Source organism: Palaemon carinicauda, chromosome 36 (assembly GCF_036898095.1).
Source record: "Palaemon carinicauda isolate YSFRI2023 chromosome 36, ASM3689809v2, whole genome shotgun sequence".
In the NCBI taxonomy this organism is placed as follows: domain Eukaryota; kingdom Metazoa; phylum Arthropoda; class Malacostraca; order Decapoda; family Palaemonidae; genus Palaemon; species Palaemon carinicauda.
Window position 1 is genome coordinate 22,087,054 of NC_090760.1, and position 22,296 is coordinate 22,109,349.

The 22,296-nt window shown below is 37.1% G+C and overlaps 1 protein-coding gene across 1 annotated transcript in view; it reads right to left on the reverse strand.

Moving 5' to 3' along the window:
- The window catches only part of LOC137628803 (eukaryotic translation initiation factor 2D-like), a 191,459-nt gene that overhangs the window by 14,322 nt on the left and 154,841 nt on the right, over positions 1–22,296 (reverse strand). The window contains exon 10 of the mRNA XM_068360027.1: positions 13,666–13,843. Coding sequence (XP_068216128.1) covers positions 13,666–13,843 — 178 coding nt within the window. The remainder of the gene's footprint in view (positions 1–13,665; positions 13,844–22,296) is intronic.

Below are 22,296 nucleotides of genomic sequence, written 5' to 3' on the forward strand. Positions count from 1 at the left end.
GACGTCATCATTTAAAAACCTCTATATCTTCGTTATTTGTAAAAATAATGGGTTGAAACTTCTGGAGAGCATGTACGATATGTTTCTCTATACAGAGAGACAATAAAACGATTTTTGAATTTTTCAAGTTGGTATGCCAAAATACCAACCAGAACGGTCCCCTTAAGTTAAAGGGAAGGTTTTAAAAGTCTGAAGAGTATACATGTTGTAACCTATCATATTTTTTTTGTTAAAATTTACTTTTACGTACGTAAACAATCAATCAATCAATCAATCAATCAATCAATCAATATATCTATCTCTCTCTCTCTCCTCTCTCTCTCGTAAATTGTTTTCCTGCTTTGCTACGTACAGTATGTACTGTATGATTTTATATAGATACGGTAAATAATATTTGTAATAACATATTTTCTAAAAGCTTTTACTGTAAATATCATTATTTATCACTTTCATCATGCGCGTTAAATGCCTTCTTTGTTTACTGAGCGTGGTTGTTTACTGAGCGTACTTTATGACGCCGTCGTTTCAGGCGGCGTCATAAAGAAAAACATTTCATTTGGAAGTCCTAAGAAAAAATTAAGTAAAAAATTGGTAATAACAAAATCAACATGCTGTACTGAATAATCAATATAATCGATGCAAAAACTAACCTATACACAGATGTGTAAATACGTTTGTTTCTTCATTATGATCAGAGATAAACGTAAACAAAACATTGGTTGCCATTTTTATCGTGCTTTTTGACGTGTTTAGGAAACGCATGATATAAAATCGCCTTTAATATTTGTGCCTGTTTTAGTTTAGGGTACTGTAGTACATGCATTAAGTGTTCTGTACATTAAAGGGTAGTTTGTTAACAGTACTACGTACAAGGGAAGGTTTTAAAAGTCTGAATATACATGTTAAATAAATAGGTAAATATGGTGTCAATACTTCGCGGATTTTCACCTATCGCGGTCGGGTCTGGAACCTGTCTACCGCGATAAACGAGGGTTCACTGTATTATATAAACTGTACTAGTAATGTAATGTACCAGTAAAATATATGTACACTTGGTGTACTATAACATATACAAATATGCACAGTACAGTACATACTACACTCAAACCTCCTTATCTCATGTCATTACATTCCAAGCACCCACACTGATATAAGAGTTTATACAGTCAGCCCTCCATTATCATAGGTTTTGATTTTGAGGTTTCAACATTCATCGGTACTGACTTCCATGTAGGATTTGAAATAAAAATCTGATTCTTCGCAAAATCTCATTAGGACTGTCGAGTGCAGCCTGACGATTGCAAACCACATGGCTTTTGCACCCATTCCCGTCTCTACACAACGCTGGCCGACTATTTCTCCTAGCATCCTTCACTGGAAATGCATCTCTCACAAGTGTTTATCAATTTACATACAGATTTGTTGTGCACATGTATTTGCAAGTACATATACCCCATGTTCAATATTAAACACTATTACTATGCCTTAAGAGTTACTGTACATCATGTGACACAAGAATTCACTCCTTAGAACTTTGTAAAAGGTAAGCGTAAATGGTAAGTGATGTGGTATTCGAACTGTATATTTTTTTATTACTGTTACAATATTGGGATAAGTATGTGTACAATAATACCTTGACATACGAGCGCTTAAACATACAAGCATTTTGAGATATGAGCAAGCCGGCGAGCAAATTTTTGCATTGTGATATGAGCACGCTTACAGATGCTGACATTAGGTGGCCGAGCACTTCGGGGCTCTTAGCTCGCATCACTCAATCATTTCATGTGATCTCCAACTACTGTATGCATCTCCGAGAATCTCCCGTGTTGTTTGTGTTATTTACGTGATTTTAACGTATATTTGTAGACAATTATCCTAATAATTGATGGGTCCAAAGAAAGTGAGTGGAAACATTAGCAGTGAGAAGAAAAGCTCATGACAATGATAGAGGTGAAGCATGAAATTATCGAAAAAACATGAGCATGGTGCACGTGTGAGTGAGTTGCCCGCTATTATGAGAAGAGTACATCGACGATATGTACCATTCTCAAACAGAAGGAGGCTATTAAGAGCACAAAGCCTTCCAAAGGCCTAACCATCCTGTCTAAGTTATGAACTGATGTAAATGACGAGATGGAGAGGCTTCTGTTGTTGTGGATTAAAGGGAAGCAGGTGGTGGGAGACATTGTGTCTGAGACAATTATCTGGCCAGAGCAATCTATGAAAATTTGAAACAAAAGGAAGGAGCTGAGAGTGGGGAGACATCAAGGCCAGTGGAGACGTTCAAAGCTAGTCGTGGCTGGTTTGATAACTTTTCAAGTGAACTGGGATCCACTAAGTTGTGAGGCATGGGGAAACTATGAGTTTGGATGTGAAAGCCACGGAGGAGTACGTTGAACATTTTGCCTCGCTTGTTGCTAAGGAAAGTTACATGCCCCAACAAGTCTTCAACTTTAATGAAACTGGCCTCTTTTGGAAAAAGATGCCATGGAGGACATTTATTACAGCAGAAGAGAAGAAACAGCTGTGCCATGAACCCATGAAAGATATGTTGACTCTAGCCTTGTGTGTTAATGCCAGCAGTGATTACAAGATCAAGCCACTGCTGGTATATCACTTCAAAAACCAACGTGCTTTCAAGAGTCCCGAGATCTTGAAAGAATAGCTTCAAGTTATGTGATGAGCAGGGGTTACAAAGCAAGTAAGATGCTATAAGCGTAAGGGCTCCAATAGGGGAAAATAGCCAAGTGAGGATATTATTATTATTATTATTATTATTATTATTATTATTAATTATTATTATTATTATTATTATTATTATTACTATTACTTGCTAAGCTACAACCCGAGTTGGAAAAGAAGGATGCTATAACCCCAAGGGCTCCAACAGGGAAAATAGCCTATGTGAAGAAAGGAAATAAGGAAAAACAACAAGAGAAGTTTAAGAACTATTAAAAACATTAAAAATAAACCTTTCATATATAAACTATGAAAACTTCAAAATAACGAGAGGAAGAATGGAAACGATGGAATAGAGTGCCCAATTGTACCCTCAAGCAAGAGATCTCTGACCCAAGACAGTGGAAAACAATGGTACCGAGGCTATGGCACTATCCAAGACTATTATTAATAATTGCTAAGCTACAACCCTAGTCAGAAAAGCAGTATACTATAAGCCCAGAGGCTCCTACAAGGAAAATAGCCCATCGAGGAAAGGAAACAAGGAAAAATTAAATATTTCAAGAACAGTAACATTATCAAAATAAATATCTCTTATATAAACTATAAAAACTAACAAAACAAGAGGAAGAACAATTAGATAGAATAGTTTGCCCAAGTGTACCCTAAAACAAAAGAACTAACCCAAGACAGTGGAAGACCATGGTACAGAGGCTATGGAACTACCCAAGACTAGAGAATAATGGTTTGATTTTGGAGTGTTCTCCTAGAAGAGCTACTTACCATAGCTAAAGAGCCTCTTCTACCCTTACCAAGAGGAAAGTGGCCCCTGAACAATTACAGTGCAGTAGTTAACTCCTTGGGTGAAGAAGAATTGTTTGGTACTCTCAATGTTGTCACGTGTATGAAGACAGAGGAGAATCTATAAAGAACAGGCCAGACTATTCGGTGCATGTGTAGGCAACGGGAAAGTGAACCGTAACCAGAGAAAAGAATCCAATTTAGTACTGTCTGGCCAGTCGAAGAACCCCATAACTCTAGCAGTAGTATCTCATGAATAATGGTTTGATTTTGGAGTGTCCTTCTCCTAAAAGAATTGCTTACCATAGCTACAGCGTCTCACCCTTATCAAGAGGAAAGTAGCCACTGAACAATTTCAGTACAGTAGTTAACCTCTCGAGAGAGGAGAATTGTTTGGTAATTTCAGTGGTCAAGTGTATGAGGAAAGAGGAGAATGTGTGAAGAATAGGTGTCGGCAAGGATGAAATGAGCCGTAACCAGAAAGGGGGATCTATTGTAGTACTATCTAACCTGTCAAAAGACAAAATAACTCTCTAGTGTTAGGAAAAAATAAACTATATGAAAAGTTATGAACAATTAAAATATTTTAACAACAGTGACAACATTAAACAGATCTTTCATACATGAAACTATAAAAAGAGACTCATGTCTACCTGTTCAACCATAAAAACATTTGCTGAAAGTTTGATCTTTTGAAGTTCTACCGATTCAACTACCCGATTAGGAAGATCATTCCACTTGGTCATAGCTAGAATAAATTTTCTAGAATACTGTGTAGTATTGAGACTCATGATGGAAAAGGCCCGACTATTAGAATTAACTGCATATCTAGTATTACGAACAGGGTAGCTACAGTCCAGGAAGATCTGAATGTAAAGGATGGATAGAATTATAAAAAATCTTATGCAACATGAATAACGAACTAATTAAACGACAGTGCCAGAGATTATTACCTAGATCAGGAATTAGAAATTTGATAGACCATAAGTCCCTCTCCAACAAATTAAGATGAGTCAGCAGCATAAGACCAGACAGGAGAACAATACTCGAAACAAGGTAGAATGAAAGAAAATATTTCTTCAGTATAAATTGATCACTGAAAATCTTGAAAAAATCTTTGTCAATAAGCCATGACTTTTTGTGCAATTGAAGAAGACAAACCTAATGTGTTTCTCAAAAGTAACTTTGTTATCGAGAATCACAACCCACCATGTGCTGAAATGTGATCCTGAAGTTCGGAGGACTATTCATGATAATGGGGACAAAGTTTCGCTATGATGGGGTATCTATAACATGTGTGATAGGTACCACGTGATCACCTGCTACCAGTCAGAGGTATGGATATTTTGAAAAAGATTGCAAGTCTAAGCATGAAGATAAGGTCTGCAGGAAATGTTCAGGGAGACACTCCACCAGGGAGTGTAATTCGGAAGTGTCAAGGTGTATAAACTGCACAAAGTTAAACAGACTGTGTTAACTTAATTCAGGAGCCAAATAAATATCGATGATAACGAATCAACTATTTATTCCTGAATGGATTTATTTATAATACGAAGTGTTACCTTCACGACTGACAAATAACGACTCCCCATATAAGAAAAGGCGGGAGGTGAAAACCATTAAAGTAGACATGTAAACAAAGTAACAGTAGTAATTATTATATGTAAACAACTGGTCGTTTGACCATACAACTGTTGAACGACAATCATAACAAGATGTAGATAGAACTCTAGTATACTTCAACTTCCTTTTTTTTTTTTTTTTTTTTTTTTTTTTTTTTTTTTTTTTTTTTTTTTTTTTTTTTTTATTGGATCAGAAAATATTTACCTTTAGAGTTCCATCATAAACAAGGAAAATAAATGTACATTACAACTTAAGACTTATCTCTATCAAATGTTACAATACAAAGTTTATACTATTCCTTTTACAAAAATATATTTAATTACATTGCAAATCTGACAGTTTTTTGTTTTAATCTTCCACTTCGTCTCGGTTCCCTTATTTCTCCCTCGGTACTTTCAAACTTCATCTGTGGATCTTCATCAACATCTCCTCGGTATTCTCGAAGTAATCTACAGTTTCTCCATAGCAACTTTCCATTTGATAACTGGACATGATAGCTTCTATTCCGTAAACCAGCTTTGACTATTTTTCCCCTCTTATCCCATTTCTTGGATTCGAACTTCTACCCCAGGCAAGAATTCTTTCAGCTTTTTGGCGGATGCGTTGTACCACGTTGCAGTCTTCATTTCTCTTTCTTTTCTTTTCCTTTCTGCTTCTTCAATTTCTTCCGCACTTTCTTGCTGAAAAGCACTGTGATGAATGGGAACAGTAGATCTGAGAGGATGTCCAAACACTATTTGGTTCGGCGATCGTCCATCTGCTCTTGGAGTGTTTCTTAGTTCTAACATTGCTTCTTGAAATGTTTCATCCACCGTTGTTTTATTTATCTTTTTTAGTAAGGTCTTGACTTTCTTAACAAAGGCTTCGGCATGCCCATTACTGCTTGGGAAATGGGGTGAGCTTGGGCCCCACTCGATGCCCTTCCTCTCCAGAAACTTCTGAAATTCTGCGGCTCGGAATTGCGGTCCACCATCTGTTCGGATCCGTTGGGGGTTTCCCATTATTGCCATCATTTTTATCATTGCCCCCACAATAGATCCTGCTGATGGATCATCTTTCCATTCATGGACCATCGGATATCCACTCAGGCGATCAGCATAAATCAAGAAATGTCTGCCATTACAATAAAATAGGTCTGCAGATACACATTCGAACGGTCGAGATGGTAATGGGTCTGATTGTAGTGGTTCCTTTTCCAGGCTGGGTAGATGGCATTGGCATGTCTCACATTTCTCTACTAGCTGATTTATGTCATTTGTGATACCAGGCCAGTATACACACATACGGGCACGCTGCTTCGTTCTTGTAATTCCTTGATGAGCAGTATGCAGTAAATTAAGAACTTCTCGTCTCTGTCCTTTTGGAATTACAATGCGCTGCCCATATATCACAAGGTCTTCGTCAATAGCTAATTGGTGCCGTATGGCTTTATACTGTTTCACACATGCAGGTACATCGTCATTTCCTACATTGTCATTCCTGACAGCAGTTACTAATTCCATGTATTCTGGATCTCCTCTTGCGGCTTCACGTAACTTTTCAATGATGAGGTCAGTGCATCCTTTCCCATCCATTGAATTCTCACTTCCTATTGATGCGATCCGAATAGCCATCAATGTAAGTCCCTGTAGATAGTCTTCACCTTCATCTGGATCCTCCACGGGTGCTCGGCTAAGGCAATCTGCGATAGCATGCTCCTTACCTTTTCTTCATTCGACAGTGAATTGATATTGACTTTGGAGTTCTGCCTTCAAATTCTGCAATTTAACATTTTCAACCTGGGTCAAAGAGTATTTGTTGAATATTGACAAGAGAGGACGATGGTCAGTAATCACCGTAAACTGTGGTAGTCCAGACAAATATAACCTACTTTTCTTCAATGCATATCTGATAGATAGAGCCTCTAGTTCTATCATGGAGTACCTGGTTTCAACATCTGTCAGGAACCTGCTTCCACAACTGATGAGTTTCCATCCATCTTCATGTCGTTGAAGCACGATGAAGCCAAATCCATTTAGTCTGCTTGCATCAGTTTCCACACGAGTTTCCCGAAGTGGATCAAATTGTGCAAGAACTGGTGTTTTTACGAGAAGTTGCTTCACTTCATTAAAGGCTTCAGTATGTGCTGGCAACCATTGAAACTGATTCCTGGTTTTCAAAAGTTCCCTCAGCGGCGTGCTCGCTGCACTAATGTGCGGGCTAAAGGATCCTAACTGATTTACCAATCCCATAAAACTTCGTAGTTCGGTGATATTTGTCGGCGTTGCAAAATCTGCAATAGCATTCACTTTCTTTGGATCTGCTTCTGTCCCGTTTTTGGACAAAACATACCCAGCAAACTGCACTTGTGGTTGAGCAAATTTGAATTTTTTCTCATTCAATGAAATGCCATGTTCGATGCACCTGTTTAGGAATGCCCGTACATCTTGTATGTGTTCCTTATACGTCCTACTTGCAATCAGCACGTCGTCCACCACTTTATGGGTTCTTTCCAAACCATCAATTGCCAAGTCTCCTCTGAAATTGTAACTGTCACCAGTGCTGATGAATCCCATAGGCGCTCTCTTGTACCGAAATCTTCCCCATGGTGTTAGGAAAGTAGTAAGATCTCTTGAATCTTCATGCAACTCTAATTGCCAGTAACCCTTGACAGCATCACATACTGTGAAGTATTTAGCACCATGAATCACTTCATTTATAGCATCCTTTGGCGTTTTGGCATTGTGTACCGTCCTATTTACTTGTGAATTGAGCTTTGTGAGATCGACTGTCATTCTGATCCCACCATCTGGTTTCGGGATTACAACGATTGGATGACACCATTCCGTTGGTCTATCTCCAACTCGTTCAATGACATCCTGATTAATCATGTTCTCCAGCTCCTTCTTCACTGCATCCCGCAATGGGTAGCTCACTGGTCGGGAGGCATAAATTGCAAAAGGTTTTGCATTTTCCTTAAGCTCTATTCTCATCGGTGCAGTTTTCATAGTTTTTAACCGTCCTTCAATGCTGAACACTTCTGAGTAGTCTTCTATGATCTGGTTCCTCGAGTTTATGCTGAATTCCTCCACTGGGCTATTTCTTTCAGTACACCGAAGATCTGTGATAATACGAACTTTTTTTTTCATAGGAAATGGGAAATTTTCATGCACGATGTGCAAATTCTTGCAGGCATCAAGAGATATATACATCTCCTCACTTTTAACGTCACTACAAAAAATAACATTTTCTACACATTTGTTGCCATTACCATGTAACACTAAATCAGTCTCTCCAATAACATTTAGTCTTTTGCCATTAACACTTTCTAAGTACTCTTCACAGAATTGGAGGTCCTGTTCACCAAGCATCAAATCCTCCATCATTCCCACACCAGCGACAGTCCTCTCTGCTCCTGTATCGGCGATGACCCATTTTCTGATGACATGACTCTTCAGTGGGTGATGGATGTCAACTGACAACATCGGACGTTTCTCAGTATGCCTAGAAATGTCGGCGACATGCTTGCGTTTATCGGCTTTAGGAGACGATTTTGTAGCGTTTTCCTTCCTTGGACTTTCACAGGCATTACTATAATGGCCAAAGCGACCACAATTAAAACACTCCTTTCCCATTGCTGGACATTTTTTTCCTTGTTGGTGGGCTGAAAAACCACATCTGCGACACTTTGCGGATTCATCTATAGAGGATTTGTTGGCATGACTTTTTGTTCGCTGTTGACTTTTGCTTCTTTTCCGGGTCTGCAATCTATTCATATCAACACTATAACCTCTACTCAATCTCTGATCTTCTTTCCCTGCCAACTCACGGTTGCGGCATAAAGTGATCGTCTCACGAAGGTTAAGTGCTGGTTTCTTCCCCAACAATTCCTGTCTTACACTCTCATCGCGAACTCCGGACAATATAAGAGTGGCAATCCATTCATCAGCACTCATGTCTGACAGGTTGACATCCTCTGCTTGCTCGCGAAGATCCACCAGAAAATCGTCAAATGACTCTCCGGATTCTTGCTTCCTCCGAACAAGCTTGTAACGGTCTACTGCGATGTTCCGTTGTGATTTAAGGTGTCCCCTAATCCTCTCTATGATTTCACTCAAGCTTAATTGTGTATCCATTGGGATTTCCATTGCATGGCGAATTCTTTGAAGGAACTCTGGTGTGCAAAACGTCCAAAAAGTTGCGATCTGGTCCTCTCGAGTTTTCTCCCCTAGCTTCGCCACCTGTGCGTAATTTTTCCATGTAGCCTCCCATCTCTTGAAAATCTTCAAAGTAGTACCATCATCTAGTAGCTCTGGGGGTCTAACAGAAATTTTTGTTGTCTCACTTCGGCGACTTCTCTCAACTCCTGTGGTTGTGTTATCGTTGAGGTCAGCCCGAGGTGAGACTCGTTCAAGGATAGCAGCTAATTCTCGTTCGCGGTGCTCCTGTTCACGTGTAAAGCGTTCTTCCTGTGATTGCATCTGCTTCTGTAGCATTTGCAACATAGTAAACATGGGATCACTTGCCGCTATAAAAGTAGTTTCCTTGTGCTTTTCAATAGGAGTCTTTATTCCCTCCTCAGTGTCGCCTATCAAATTGGACCTTTCGATGGTTATTTGAAGTAGTCTTGATAATCTTGATGTATTATCCTTGTTGTCATAGGGAACTCCAAGAGCCTCCAGGTAATTCTTGATTTCATCACGATCTAAATCACCAATATTTTCTTTAGTGAGGGCAAGGGCTTCCTCACAAAGTTCTGCAACTATAGGCATTGTAGTGGTAGGGTTATTCTTTCTGCTTGTAGATATCTTCCTTTATACTCACTGCGCCATGTGTTAACTTAATTCAGGAGCCAAATAAATATCGATGATAACGAATCAACTATTTATTCCTGAATGGATTTATTTATAATACGAAGTGTTACCTTCACGACTGACAAATAACGACTCCCCATATAAGAAAAGGCGGGAGGCGAAAACCATTAAAGTAGACATGTAAACAAAGTAACAGTAGTAATTATTATATGTAAACAACTGGTCGTTTGACCATACAACTGTTGAACGACAATCATAACAAGATGTAGATAGAACTCTAGTATACTTCACAGACCAAGTGACCACACAGTAAATTCTAAAGACTACGATGCTTTTGACCTGGAATTGAAAAGACCAGCGGAAAATACTGATCATGGTTACTAGGGATGTCATAAACTGTAGCTATGTAAATATACAATCTGTAGGTAATAAGACTGTTCAAATTTGAGAATTGATAAACGAGAAATATTTAGATATACTAGCATTATCTGAAACATGGCTAAATAACTTGGACAAGGCAAAGATCACTGAAATAACGCCCCCCACACATGCCTTCTTTCACATACCGAGAGAAGGTAGGTCTGGTGGAGCTGTCGGACTCTTTATTCAAAGAAGTTACTCATATCTCAAAATGTTGAAAAGAATTAGTGTAACAAGCTTTGAATATATAGAAATAAAATTTACGCCAAAAAATAGAAGAATATCCTTTGTAACAATCTACAAACCTCCTAGAACAAACGCTAGTATCTCTTTTGAAGAATTTGGTGCTCTCATTGAGATGATTATCATGGAGAAAAATGAATTAGTTATCTGTGGAGACTTCAATTTTTGGATGGATGACTCATCAAATCCTGACGCTTTGGTATTTAGTGAGTTACTAGAATCATATCAACTAGTGAATAATGTCGACTGCACAACTACTTTAACTGGGCATACGCTAGACTTAGTTCTAAGTGATGACATGAATACCATTGTATCTGATATAAAAGTCGAAGAGAAATGTACTATCTCCCCAGTACACAAACTTATTACGTTTAGTCTACCTCAACAGAAACATGCATTAGCAAAGAAAATAAACTTTAGACATAAAGAAAATTTTTCTCCTACTGCATTTATTGAAGAAGTTACAAAGAAAATAAATGATGCTATCATCATTCCCTGTGATCATGATGATCAATGTCTGTTAGGAGCTAAGTGTGCTAACTGTCTTATGACCACTTACAATAAAGTGAGTAAAAGTTAATATGATACCATTTGCCCCTCGATGGGAAAGACTATAACCGTAAAAGACCAATCTCCTTGGTTTGATGAAGAGACTTTGGTAAAAAAAGAGGGAAAAAAAGATGTAAAGAAAGAAAGTGGAATAGGTTAAAAACTGAAAGTACTTGGGTAGAATACAAAACTGCTGCATGTCAATATAACTACCTACTAAGAAGGAAAAAAGGTGAATAACATAAGAGAAAGATCCTCGAAGCAGCAACAGACATAAATAAGTTATATCGTCTCCTGAATGGTATACAGTTAACAGGCAATGTAAAAGAAAAAGAAGCTACCTGATGGATACAGTGACCAGGAACTAGCAAATAATTTACTAGTATTCTTTAAAAACAAAATTAAACATATAACCAGGTCATTTGTAAATACTCAACATCAGATTAATGATACACCAGGCACACAGACAAAATTAATACAATTTAACAACATAACACAAGATGACATCACCAGAATTATCAAGAGAGCAAAGAAAACAAGCTGCGTGATCCTATGCCAATATCTGAAGTAATTGGAGAGAGAGAGTTTTCTGGTCTAGCCAAAATAAGAATGAGAATAGCAAATGCAAGCATTGATGAATGTTAGTTTCTTAAATCTGAGAAAATGGCTATAGTCACACCAGTTCGGAAAAATGCACTGGGCTACCAGGAATTAAGCTCATATAGACCTATTTCAAATCTATCCTTTGTCTCAAAAGTGCTTGAATATGTAATTCTTGAACAACTAGTCAGCCACTTAGAAGTAATAGAAGTTTTGCCTGACAACCAATCTGCTTACAGAAAACTATACTCTATGGAGACAGCCATCTGCTCTGTTGTGAATGATATGCTAGAAATGATGGATGAAAACAAATGTGGTATCTTGATACTGCTCGATCTCGGTGCTGCTTTTGATACAGTTGTGCATGAACTGCTACTAAATGATCTACGGCCATCGGCGTTGAAGATCAAGCCTTCGAATACCTAAAAGACTACTTAGTTGGTATAAATTACTGTGTACAAATTGGAAACTCTTATTCATCATATGAACCCTTAAACAGCGGGGTACCCCAGAGGAGTGTACTTGGCCCAATCTTATTCTGCATCTATACTATTGGTCTATCAAAATGCTACAAAGGCATGGCGTGAAGTTCAAACTATTTACAGATGACACACAATTTTACTTCTCCATAAATGATATATATGACACTACTGAAACTCTAAACTGAATCCTTAATAGTGTTAGAGAATGGATGACATTTAAACAACTAAAATTGAATGAGAACATAACTGAATTCATGGTGGTGGGTAAGAGAAACAGCGCGAGAAACTTAGATGATATTCAAATGAACATAAATAATGACTCGGTGCCGATATCTAGTAAAGTTCGAGACCTAGGTGTATTTCTTGTATTTCTTGACAGTAACCTGTCTCTAAATGCCCAAATAAATAATGTTATAAAAACTGCTGGTTATCATCTAAGAAATATTGCGATTATAAAAAAGTACCTGGACGAAAATTCTGTAAAGAAACTTGTGTTAAACTGTGTTATTACCAGGATTGACTACTGCAACTCTATCTATTACAATTTACCAAAAGTGCAACTTGAGAAATTACAAAACATAATAAACAGGAGCAAGACTGATAAAAGGTGTCCCACCTAGAGAAAGGATCACCCAAAAGGTGTCCCACCTAGAGAAAGGATCACCCCTATACTAATCAATTTACACTGGTTGCCGATTAAAGCGAGAATTGAATTTAGAATATGTACAATAACCCACCAAGTTATCAGAACCAGGCATCCAAAATACTCAAGAGAATTGCTACATATTGTGCAGCCAACAAATTGTGTCGACATGAGAATAGTTACAGATGGCTTTAAAAAAGTTTAAACTGTTGGAACCTAGATTTATGTCTACTTTAGGCTCCAGAGCCTTTAAATATGCATCCCCGAGACTATATAATAAGCTCCCACAAAACATTCGAATGATTGAAGACATCAAGGCTTTCAAGATGAAACTGAAGAGTTTCTTATTTCAACTATCATACAACAGTGACAATTTAACATTAAATGAACAATAGGCGATACAAAACGTTAAATACTCTGAACGAACAAAGTAAAGCGACAGTGGAGGTCTTGTAGAGAGTGGGGTTCCCCTGCTGTATGGGACCGGAAAAGCAGCCATCAAAGTAAAGTAAAGTAGGGTGAGTGTTCTCTAATGCAATAAAATGCTATAAGGTACCGAGTTTTTTTTGCTCCTGGGTGCTGACAGATGTAAAATTCCCCCTGCAGCCTATAAGAATGAAATATAAGGGCGGGGAAAAAAGTTTTTCTTTTTGTTTTTAAGATCGAGAAGTTTGTGCTTCCAGAAAATTAGCAATATGATTTGCAGGTATGATTCATCCAAATAAATGCTAATTCTAATGTATCCAACATTCTTACCCCTGAAAGTAACTGGAATATAATGTACAGTATATCCACATGCTTACATTTACAATTACTGAAATACACTAACCTAAGAGAAGTTTTGCAATAAAGGCAACTTGATTTCCCTGGATAAGCACTTGGGTCATGCCTTGAGGCTTATTTTCAGCTGGTCCTACACTTGTGCTTGCAGCAACACCAACTTGCACTTGATGGGCGAACTCATTCTCATCAATACCATACATATTGGCATTATACACTAATGTAACCTGTGAAATGAAATACACATACCCATGTTAAATGTCATGAAATTTTGGTAGTTTTATCAATATGGAACCATAAAAAGGGATCATTAAAAAACAAGAAAATATACAAATGTTCCTCAACACTGACATGTGCCAACTCTCCAAGAGTAATCTTTTTTTTCTTAAAACAAACCTTTTAATCTAAGGCAGTAAAGTTTTTCACTGACTATAATAACACAAACTGTTTATTTTGCTTTAATTTGTTTTCATTGTTCTCCCATCACCATAAATTTATTGTAAAAAAAGAAGAAATATACTGTACATTTTGGAAAAATACAATGATAATTAATGGAACGACACTCGAAAGATGGAAAAAAGTACAATTGTCACAAACAGAAGATTTAAACTCATCTCACTTGAAGGATTAGAACAAGATTTTTATCTTCTTGCCCAATAACTTGTTACCTTAAAAAAATTATTTATATTTTGTAAAATACCAAAATATTTCTAACCCTAAAGTTCATGAAAACCTCTTACAAGTATACTCGAATAAATTTGTTATCCATAGAGTTTTCATATCCCTCAACTGTTAGAGAGTTTCATAAGGTAATTTTTTTCGCAGCTCTAAACTAATACCATCTAATACTGCTAGAAGGCTGGATATTGTTCATAGGGGTCCCTAAATCTAAAGATACATTAATTTCAAAATATGTTTCCTGCAGGAAATGAAAATAATTTTTGACGCATGACTGGATACACTTTCATTCTGGGAAACATCTAATAAGAGTTGGTTGTGCAGCAGTCAGAGTTGACTACCATAGCCTAATCTCTTAGGGTAGTTCAAATAATGGTCGTTATGCAATGTAACTCCTATCATACATTTGGTCAGTGAATCTAGGAATTGTTATGTAGATTAGCCTCCATATTTCAATTTGTCCATTTCTAATAGTTCCTTCTCACTAAGGCAACACTTGTAATGAATTTGCTCACCTACGAGCAATGGCTGTGATAACTGGATATGATCATATTCCAGCATATTCCTCATACTTATATGAAACAGATTATTCAATTTTATATTAATTATACATACAAGCACATAGGTCTTCTCCAATGTAAACAGGCAATAAAAATTGTATACTATTGGCCATAAAATTATCAGCCATAATGTATGACAAAAATTATATTAACCAACTTAGTAATGGTCATACTAGGCTTTTCTGACATAAGTATTGTTGACCTATAATGGCCTACTTTGGATCCATCTAATGTTGACTGTTACTTAAAAATACTGAGTTATATAGAAAATTAATGATGAAATATGTTATTTCAAAACTTCTATGCTACTGTATATGCACAGAGGTGCAAGCTCAATCAACATATAATTAGAAAACAGAGTATTGGATTGGATTTCACATACTATCCCTAGTAAAGAACACCATAGCAAAGCAAAATGTTATTAGTTAAGCCATCAGTTGCTGATAATTTTCATGATATATTCATATGCAATTAGAAGTGAGGAGGTAAATGGAATTTACTGAATATTGGTTAATAAGGTTTTATTATGAAAATCTACATTTACTTCTATTAATGTTAACCAGTATTGAAATGATTGGTGGATAAGTAGTTAATCTACTAGGGATAGTAAATAAATCCACCTCTAGGAAACTAGAAATTAAATAAAATTAACCTAAAAGGTCTAAATCTGTAACAGAAACCTCTGGTGCCTTTGTTCAAAAGCACGATTGTAAAAAGAGCTTGGACCTAATCTTAAAAATGCAAGTATAGAGATGTACTACACCAATGACTTGTCCTAAAATACAAAGATAGAGAGATACTTTAATAGTGACTTACACTGATAAGTTATTAATACTTCAGTTATATATGCCAATATCAATAAACAATGGGTTAGGCATAACCCACTAAAATACTGAATGTAAAGGTACCAACCCCTGTGCACATTATGCAGTGCACTAGCCATTAATAAATGGTCTGTTTTAGGAGCTAACAGAGCAATAAGTGTTTAAGTACAAGGAACAATCCGCTAGGCTAAAGCCAAAAGGATAGTTATAAAGAGCTACTCTAGGTGCCTATCATGCAATAAGAGTAAGATGCAAAGTAGATGTGAGGTGTTCAGAGATAACCACAAAGCCACATACGTTGATCTGCCTTAAGCTCTGATCACACTTTAGGTGCCAGGAGGAAAGAATCTTAAAACTATCAAACAACAACATTTCTGGACAGATAAGTAATAGAAATCATCATAATCTAGAAAGTGAGAAATTATGCCTTTTCTTTAAAACTAATCCAACTGCTCAAGGGATTTGTGGGGGCAAAGAAAGAGGGATTGATTGATTGATTAATTTCAAGTTTTCAGGCATCCTGACATCTAAGGTCATTGACGCCGATATTTATTTCATATAAATAAAAGAATATTCAATTAAAGCCATAAAAGTTAAGATGTCATTATAGAAGTTAAATAGTTTTCAGAAGACCTGCTTCTGAAATAAATCTAAAAATGCCACTTGCATTGTAGGACACATCATGTCCAAGAATCTTGGCAAGGATGAACCTGCTATCCCCACCTCGAGCCTCAAACAGATATCTACTTCTTAAGTTATCATTATTGGGGCATTCGGTCAACAAATGCCTCACTGTTAAGGTACCAAACAGTCGTCGCAACACGGTTGGTGTTGGCCCTTCAGAAGAAACTTGTGTGTCAATCGAGTGTGACCAATGCGGAGACGGCAAAGAGACGTCTCCCACTTTCGGGGCATCATGTTATACCTCCAAGGAGATATGACATTTGTTACTTCTCTCATCTTATAGCCATCTAGGATATCCCAGTGCTGTTGCCAATCATTACAAAACCATTTCTTGATATTAGGTAGGAAATCATTACAGGAAATGGGATACCTTCTTGGTAGCAACTAAGATGCAGCATTCTTCGCCAGTAAATCTGCCTTCTCCTTTCCAGACACACCTACATGTGCTGGAACCCAACAATTATACCTCTCTGAACAATAATAAAAAGCCATTCTAAAATCTTTAAAACTAGAGGATTACTAGAATTAAAAACTTCCAAAACTTGAAGGACACTCCTTGCATCACTAAAAATGGTAAAATTACCCTCCTTCTCCAACGCTATTTTCTCAATAGTGGTTAGTATACCATACAGTTCGGCAGTAAATATGGAAGCTGTTAGAGGAGGTGCATCCCTACAATTAAAACCATTACTATGTATTCCAAATCCAATGCCAGCATCAGATTTGGAGCCATCAGTATATATAAAAGTCGATCCCCTGTGTTCTGCAACATGTTCTAAAAAAAAAGAGACCTGGATTCTGAGTCAGTCATATTCTTCTTAACTCTAATAGAGTATTTACAAAAAGATAACTCTGGTAATTTCCATGGAGGCGTTGATGATACCTTAAATGGAAGCTCCTTACTTCTAGTATATCAAGACTGTTTAATGATTGTTTCACCCGAACGCCATAAGGTAAGGAGATTTTGGGTGCAACTAAAAATTGTCTGAATGGCTCAAGAGTTAGGGAGTCTTTGCAACCTAAACCAATACCGAATAATAGAAGACTTTCGGTAAAGGTCTAGAGGTAACTCTCCAGAATCAACAAGGAGACTTGTGATAGGCGAAGTTCTAAACGCTGCTGTGAACATTCTAATACTGTACCAGCATGATGTATTAAATCTAACATCTTTAATCGGCTTGAACAAATCAAGGCCTTGTATAATTTTAAAATAGTACTGCGATCTGGCCCCCATGATGTATGGGACAATACTTTTAAAAAATTCAGAGCCTCGAGACTTTTAGCTTTTAAGTGAGACACCCATGTAAGCTTACAATCAAATATCAAACCTAAAAATTTAGCTTCACTTACACATTGACCTTTAATGTATGTATCCAGGTCTGGATGTACTTTCCAGATATGACAGAAATGGACAATAGTAGTTTTACTTGTCGAGAACTTAAATCCATTCATATCGACCCCTTGGATAATTTTGTCAATTGAGAGTTCTCGTTTTCTCTCAACCATTGCCATTCTAGCTCCAGCAAATGATATGGAGAGATCATCCAAAAATAGTGTTGAGAGAATATCCTGGGAAAGAAGGACTGAGGATATCCCAATAATTAATAGTGCAAAAAGGGTTACACTCAGCACACTACCCTGAGGAACTCCCTCTCCCTGACATTTACACTCTAATAAAGTTTCCCCACTCTCACTTGAAAAACTTTATGCGAAAGAAATGACTGAATAAATAGTGGTAGCTCTCCTCTTAATCACAATTCATGAAAGGTTTTAAGTATACCATATCTCCATGTAGTATCATATGCCTTTTCGAGGTCAATAAAAGAATGTCACATGGTGCTGTCTGAAAGCAAAGGCTTCACAAATAGAGGATTCAAGTTGTATCAACACATCAGTCGTTGAGTGCATTTTTCTGAATCCACACTCAATAGGTGATAAAATACCATTCTTTTCAAGGTACCCCATCAGTCTTGCATTGACCATATTCTCCATGATTTTACATAAACAAGATGTCAATGCAATTGGCCGATAATTTGTTGCTAAAAACTTGTCCTTACTGGGTTTTAAAAAGGCTAAAATAATGGCTAGTTCCCAAACACTTGGATAACTATGTTCATGCCATATTCTATTAATAATGCTAAAAATAAATAACTTTTTATTAAAATGTACTTGTTTAATCATTGCATATGGAATTCTATCAGGTCCAGGGGCTGTATCATTACAAGTGGAAAGGGCAGAATCAAATTATCTTTCAGTAAAAGGAGAATTGTAGGACTCTTCCCTTCCTGTTGCAAAATTTTAAATTTTCTTTTCTTCAATCAGCCAGAGCATTACTAAAATCATTTGCTTCAATCACATACTGACCGTTCACCTTCAATACTGGTGGTGGGTTTGAGGTAAATTTGCCTGCAATCTTTTTTATTTTCCTCCATACAGAAGATGGTGGTGTTCTACTGTTAATGGACAAAACAAAAGACACCAAAGACTGGCATCTAGCTTCTTGCATGGCACAACGGAACTGTGCTCAACACTTTTTGTATGTTATCAAATTTTCCTCAGTACTGCGTTTACTCAATATCGTCAAGAAATTTTCTGGTGGCTCTGTGCAAGACAGTTAATTCTGAAGACCACCACGGGAGTGGTCGTCTTTTGGATAATCCTGTGATTTGGGAATCGAATTGATTCCTGTGGTATGGAGTGTTCCATTCAGTATGTCTTTGGTATCATCAATACTTTCAAACTGTTCTGCACTCCCCTTGATTTCACTTAGCTCACGGAATTTAACCCAGTCTGCTTTGTCAAGATTCCATCGTGGAGATCTTTGTAAAGGTGGACCATTGTTGGTGTTTATAATGATTGGTGTGTGATCACTAGTATGCCAATCATCTAATGTCCTCCAATCGAAATCAAGAAGGCAGTTAGAGCTTGCAATTGAAAGGTCAATGCATGACGAGGTCCCTGTCTGAACATGGAAGTGCGTGAGCTCTCCTGTATTAAGGAGTCCGACATCCTCATTCTCCACAATTGATGAGATAATATTGCCTCCTGTGTTTGCTAAAACATCACCCCATAAAGGATGTCTACAATTCATATCTCCCAATAAGAGAAAAGGTTGAGGGAGTTATTGAATGATCTCTACTAAATTATCATATAAAATATTATGATTTGAAGGTAAGTACAGAGAGCATATTGTATATTTTCTCCCTATATCAATTTGTACAGCCAATCCCTGCAGGGGTGTACGAATAGAGATTAGGGGAACATCTTGACGAACGTACATGAGACTTCCACCATGGCTTCCTGCTTGTTGATTATATGGTGTTCTATAGCTAACATAGTCTCGAGGACTAGGAATGTTAGCATCAAGCTTACTTTCCTGTAGACATACAATAACGGGGGAATGTTCATGAATTAGGAGCTTAAGTTATTCATATTTGGCTCTTAAACCCAGACAATTCCATTGGAAAATGAAAGAGAAAACTATGGATTATCTCAAGAAGACATCTTGGATGAGGTCTTCCCATTAGCAGTTTTTAATCTAACATTATTACCTATAGGTTTCTTCAGAGATGGTCTTGATATGTTGGGTTTTACATTTGTGTCCTTTTGATATGTTTGTTGAGGCAGATGGTGGACCTCAACTTGAATTTCCAATTTATTCAGTTTATCTCCTGGTTCATTAGAAACATCCACAGACAAACCATCAAATTTATTTGATGTCATAACTTTAATGTTTCTAATGGAAGGGGGAGAGAGAGATGGAGGTCTCCCTCTTTTACGATTAATTTATGTTGGGATTTTAGGTTTTTACACCTTTCCCACTACAGGTGTATCAGGTAAGTTGGTTTTAAGTGGAACCTCCATCAAATCAGGCAAGGACATGGCCTGAAAGAGGTTTGCATTAGTTTTTGTAATGGGGGATGAAGGCTGTACAGAAATGGGCAATGCCTTAGTGTTAATACACCGTGGTAAAGCCTCAGGAGGTAATATGCTTACCTTGTCATTTGGCATTTTATCAGAGGGAATATTTCTTTTTCTAGAGCTATTGGCAGTACTAGGTGGGTTTGACTTTAATGCCTTAGCTTAGGTATTTGATTTATTTAATAGTCTTTTGGCATGTCCTACACTTAGATATATATTCTAAATTAGATTTGTTGAGGGCAGCTTCCTACAACTTATACAGCTCGCAGCTCTTGTCTCTGGATTTATGATTTGAATTGCAATTTAAACACCTGGCTCCAAGTGAACATTCTCCATGGTAAGATTTGGAGCAAATACCACAATTTTTTTTCATTTTTGCAAACTTTAGATGGGTGCCCAAATTTAAAACAAGTAAAGCATTGCAGTGACTTCTACTTGAATGGTCTTACTTTAATTATTTCGTTTTCAATAGTAATGTGGAATGGTACATCAGCATCCTGGAATGTAAGGATTATCATTGATGTACCTGGGACTTTGTGAACTTTCCATACATTTAGTGGACACATGGCCAGTATCTCCTCCTCTGTAAATTCATACAGATCTATGTTAAAACTACTACCCTTCCATTGCTAAAATTTAGGTGGGGTTTGACATCTAACTTGATATCATCATTAGTTGTTTTTATGTTGGACAGTTATACTGATTGTGTACTAGATTTGGCATAGATAAGGAAACTATTTTTTTCCAAAAATAGTTCCTACTTTTTTTCTTAATTAATTTGCATATTTTGAAATAATTCCCTGTAACCCCTTTTGATTCAGCTATAAGTCACATTGGTGGTTTTGGCTTTCGCTGGGAAGGCATAACTAAATCAGCGTCTTTTTCCAACCAATCGGTAGGCCTATATACATCCAAATCCTTTGGTACCTTATCGCAGAGAGCAGCCACGACATTTAAGTTATTAATTTTAATATTATTCATGTTACTTATTGCACTAAATGTTTTGGCATAACTACTGTAAGATATCCATGAATCCCATTTTTCACCAAGTTTCATCCTTATTTCTTTTATACATCCATAGCACTCAAATGCTTTACATGATCATCAAAGTTTGTCTCTATTGGAATTTGGGCAGCATGAAGGATTCAAAGTTTCCTCGTGTTACCCAAATTACTAGACTTTGTAATATCAGTAGAATGGTCCTTTCCAGTTCCGAGGTCATCAACAGAACTTTCCCTATTCAAATTATAAGAGGCCGTCAACAGTGAGGGGGGGGGGGGGGTCGGCATTTCCAGAGGATGGGGAGTCAGTGTTTGAAGGGTCCATAATTAAGGGGGGGATTTTCTTTTTTTGTTGATTGTATTGTTGGTTTACCTTATGGAGGTGTAGACCCAAATGCTATTTTTCCTTTGTTATAAAAAACAAAGGAAAAATAGCATTTGGGTCTACACCTCCATAAGCATCAAGGTCCATCAACAGAGCTTTAATTTCACGAGATTGTAAAGCTAAACTAGTTAATTTAGCCTCAGGAAAACAGGAGAGAGGAAGTTAGACTTTCTCATTACTCTGTTTACTGTCAAACACATAGGCCAAAAGGGTTGCCTTTTTCTTTGGGCAGTGAGTGACAGAGCCATCTGGTTTAAGTAAAGGAGGAACTGTTGCATCTACATCAAAGAGTGCAGATTTAAGGGTAGTCCACCACTGCACATTTCTTAGCTCCAAAGTTATCTGTTATTTTATGCAAGTTAGCAAGAAGAGGAGCTTTTAGCAATTGTTAGAGAAATGGTAATGTTACTCCACTATATAAATGTGTTTGTGGTAGCTCAAATTCAACTGATTACTGCCCAATTTCCATAACTTCCATATTATCTAAAGATTTTGAACGTCTTCTGGCAAAACAGCTTAATTGGTTTGCCGAGGGTAATCATCTGTTCCCTAGTTTGCAATTTGGTTTTCGTAAAGGCCTTGGAGCATGTGATGCCCTTCTTATAATATCCAATGCTGTACAGAAAT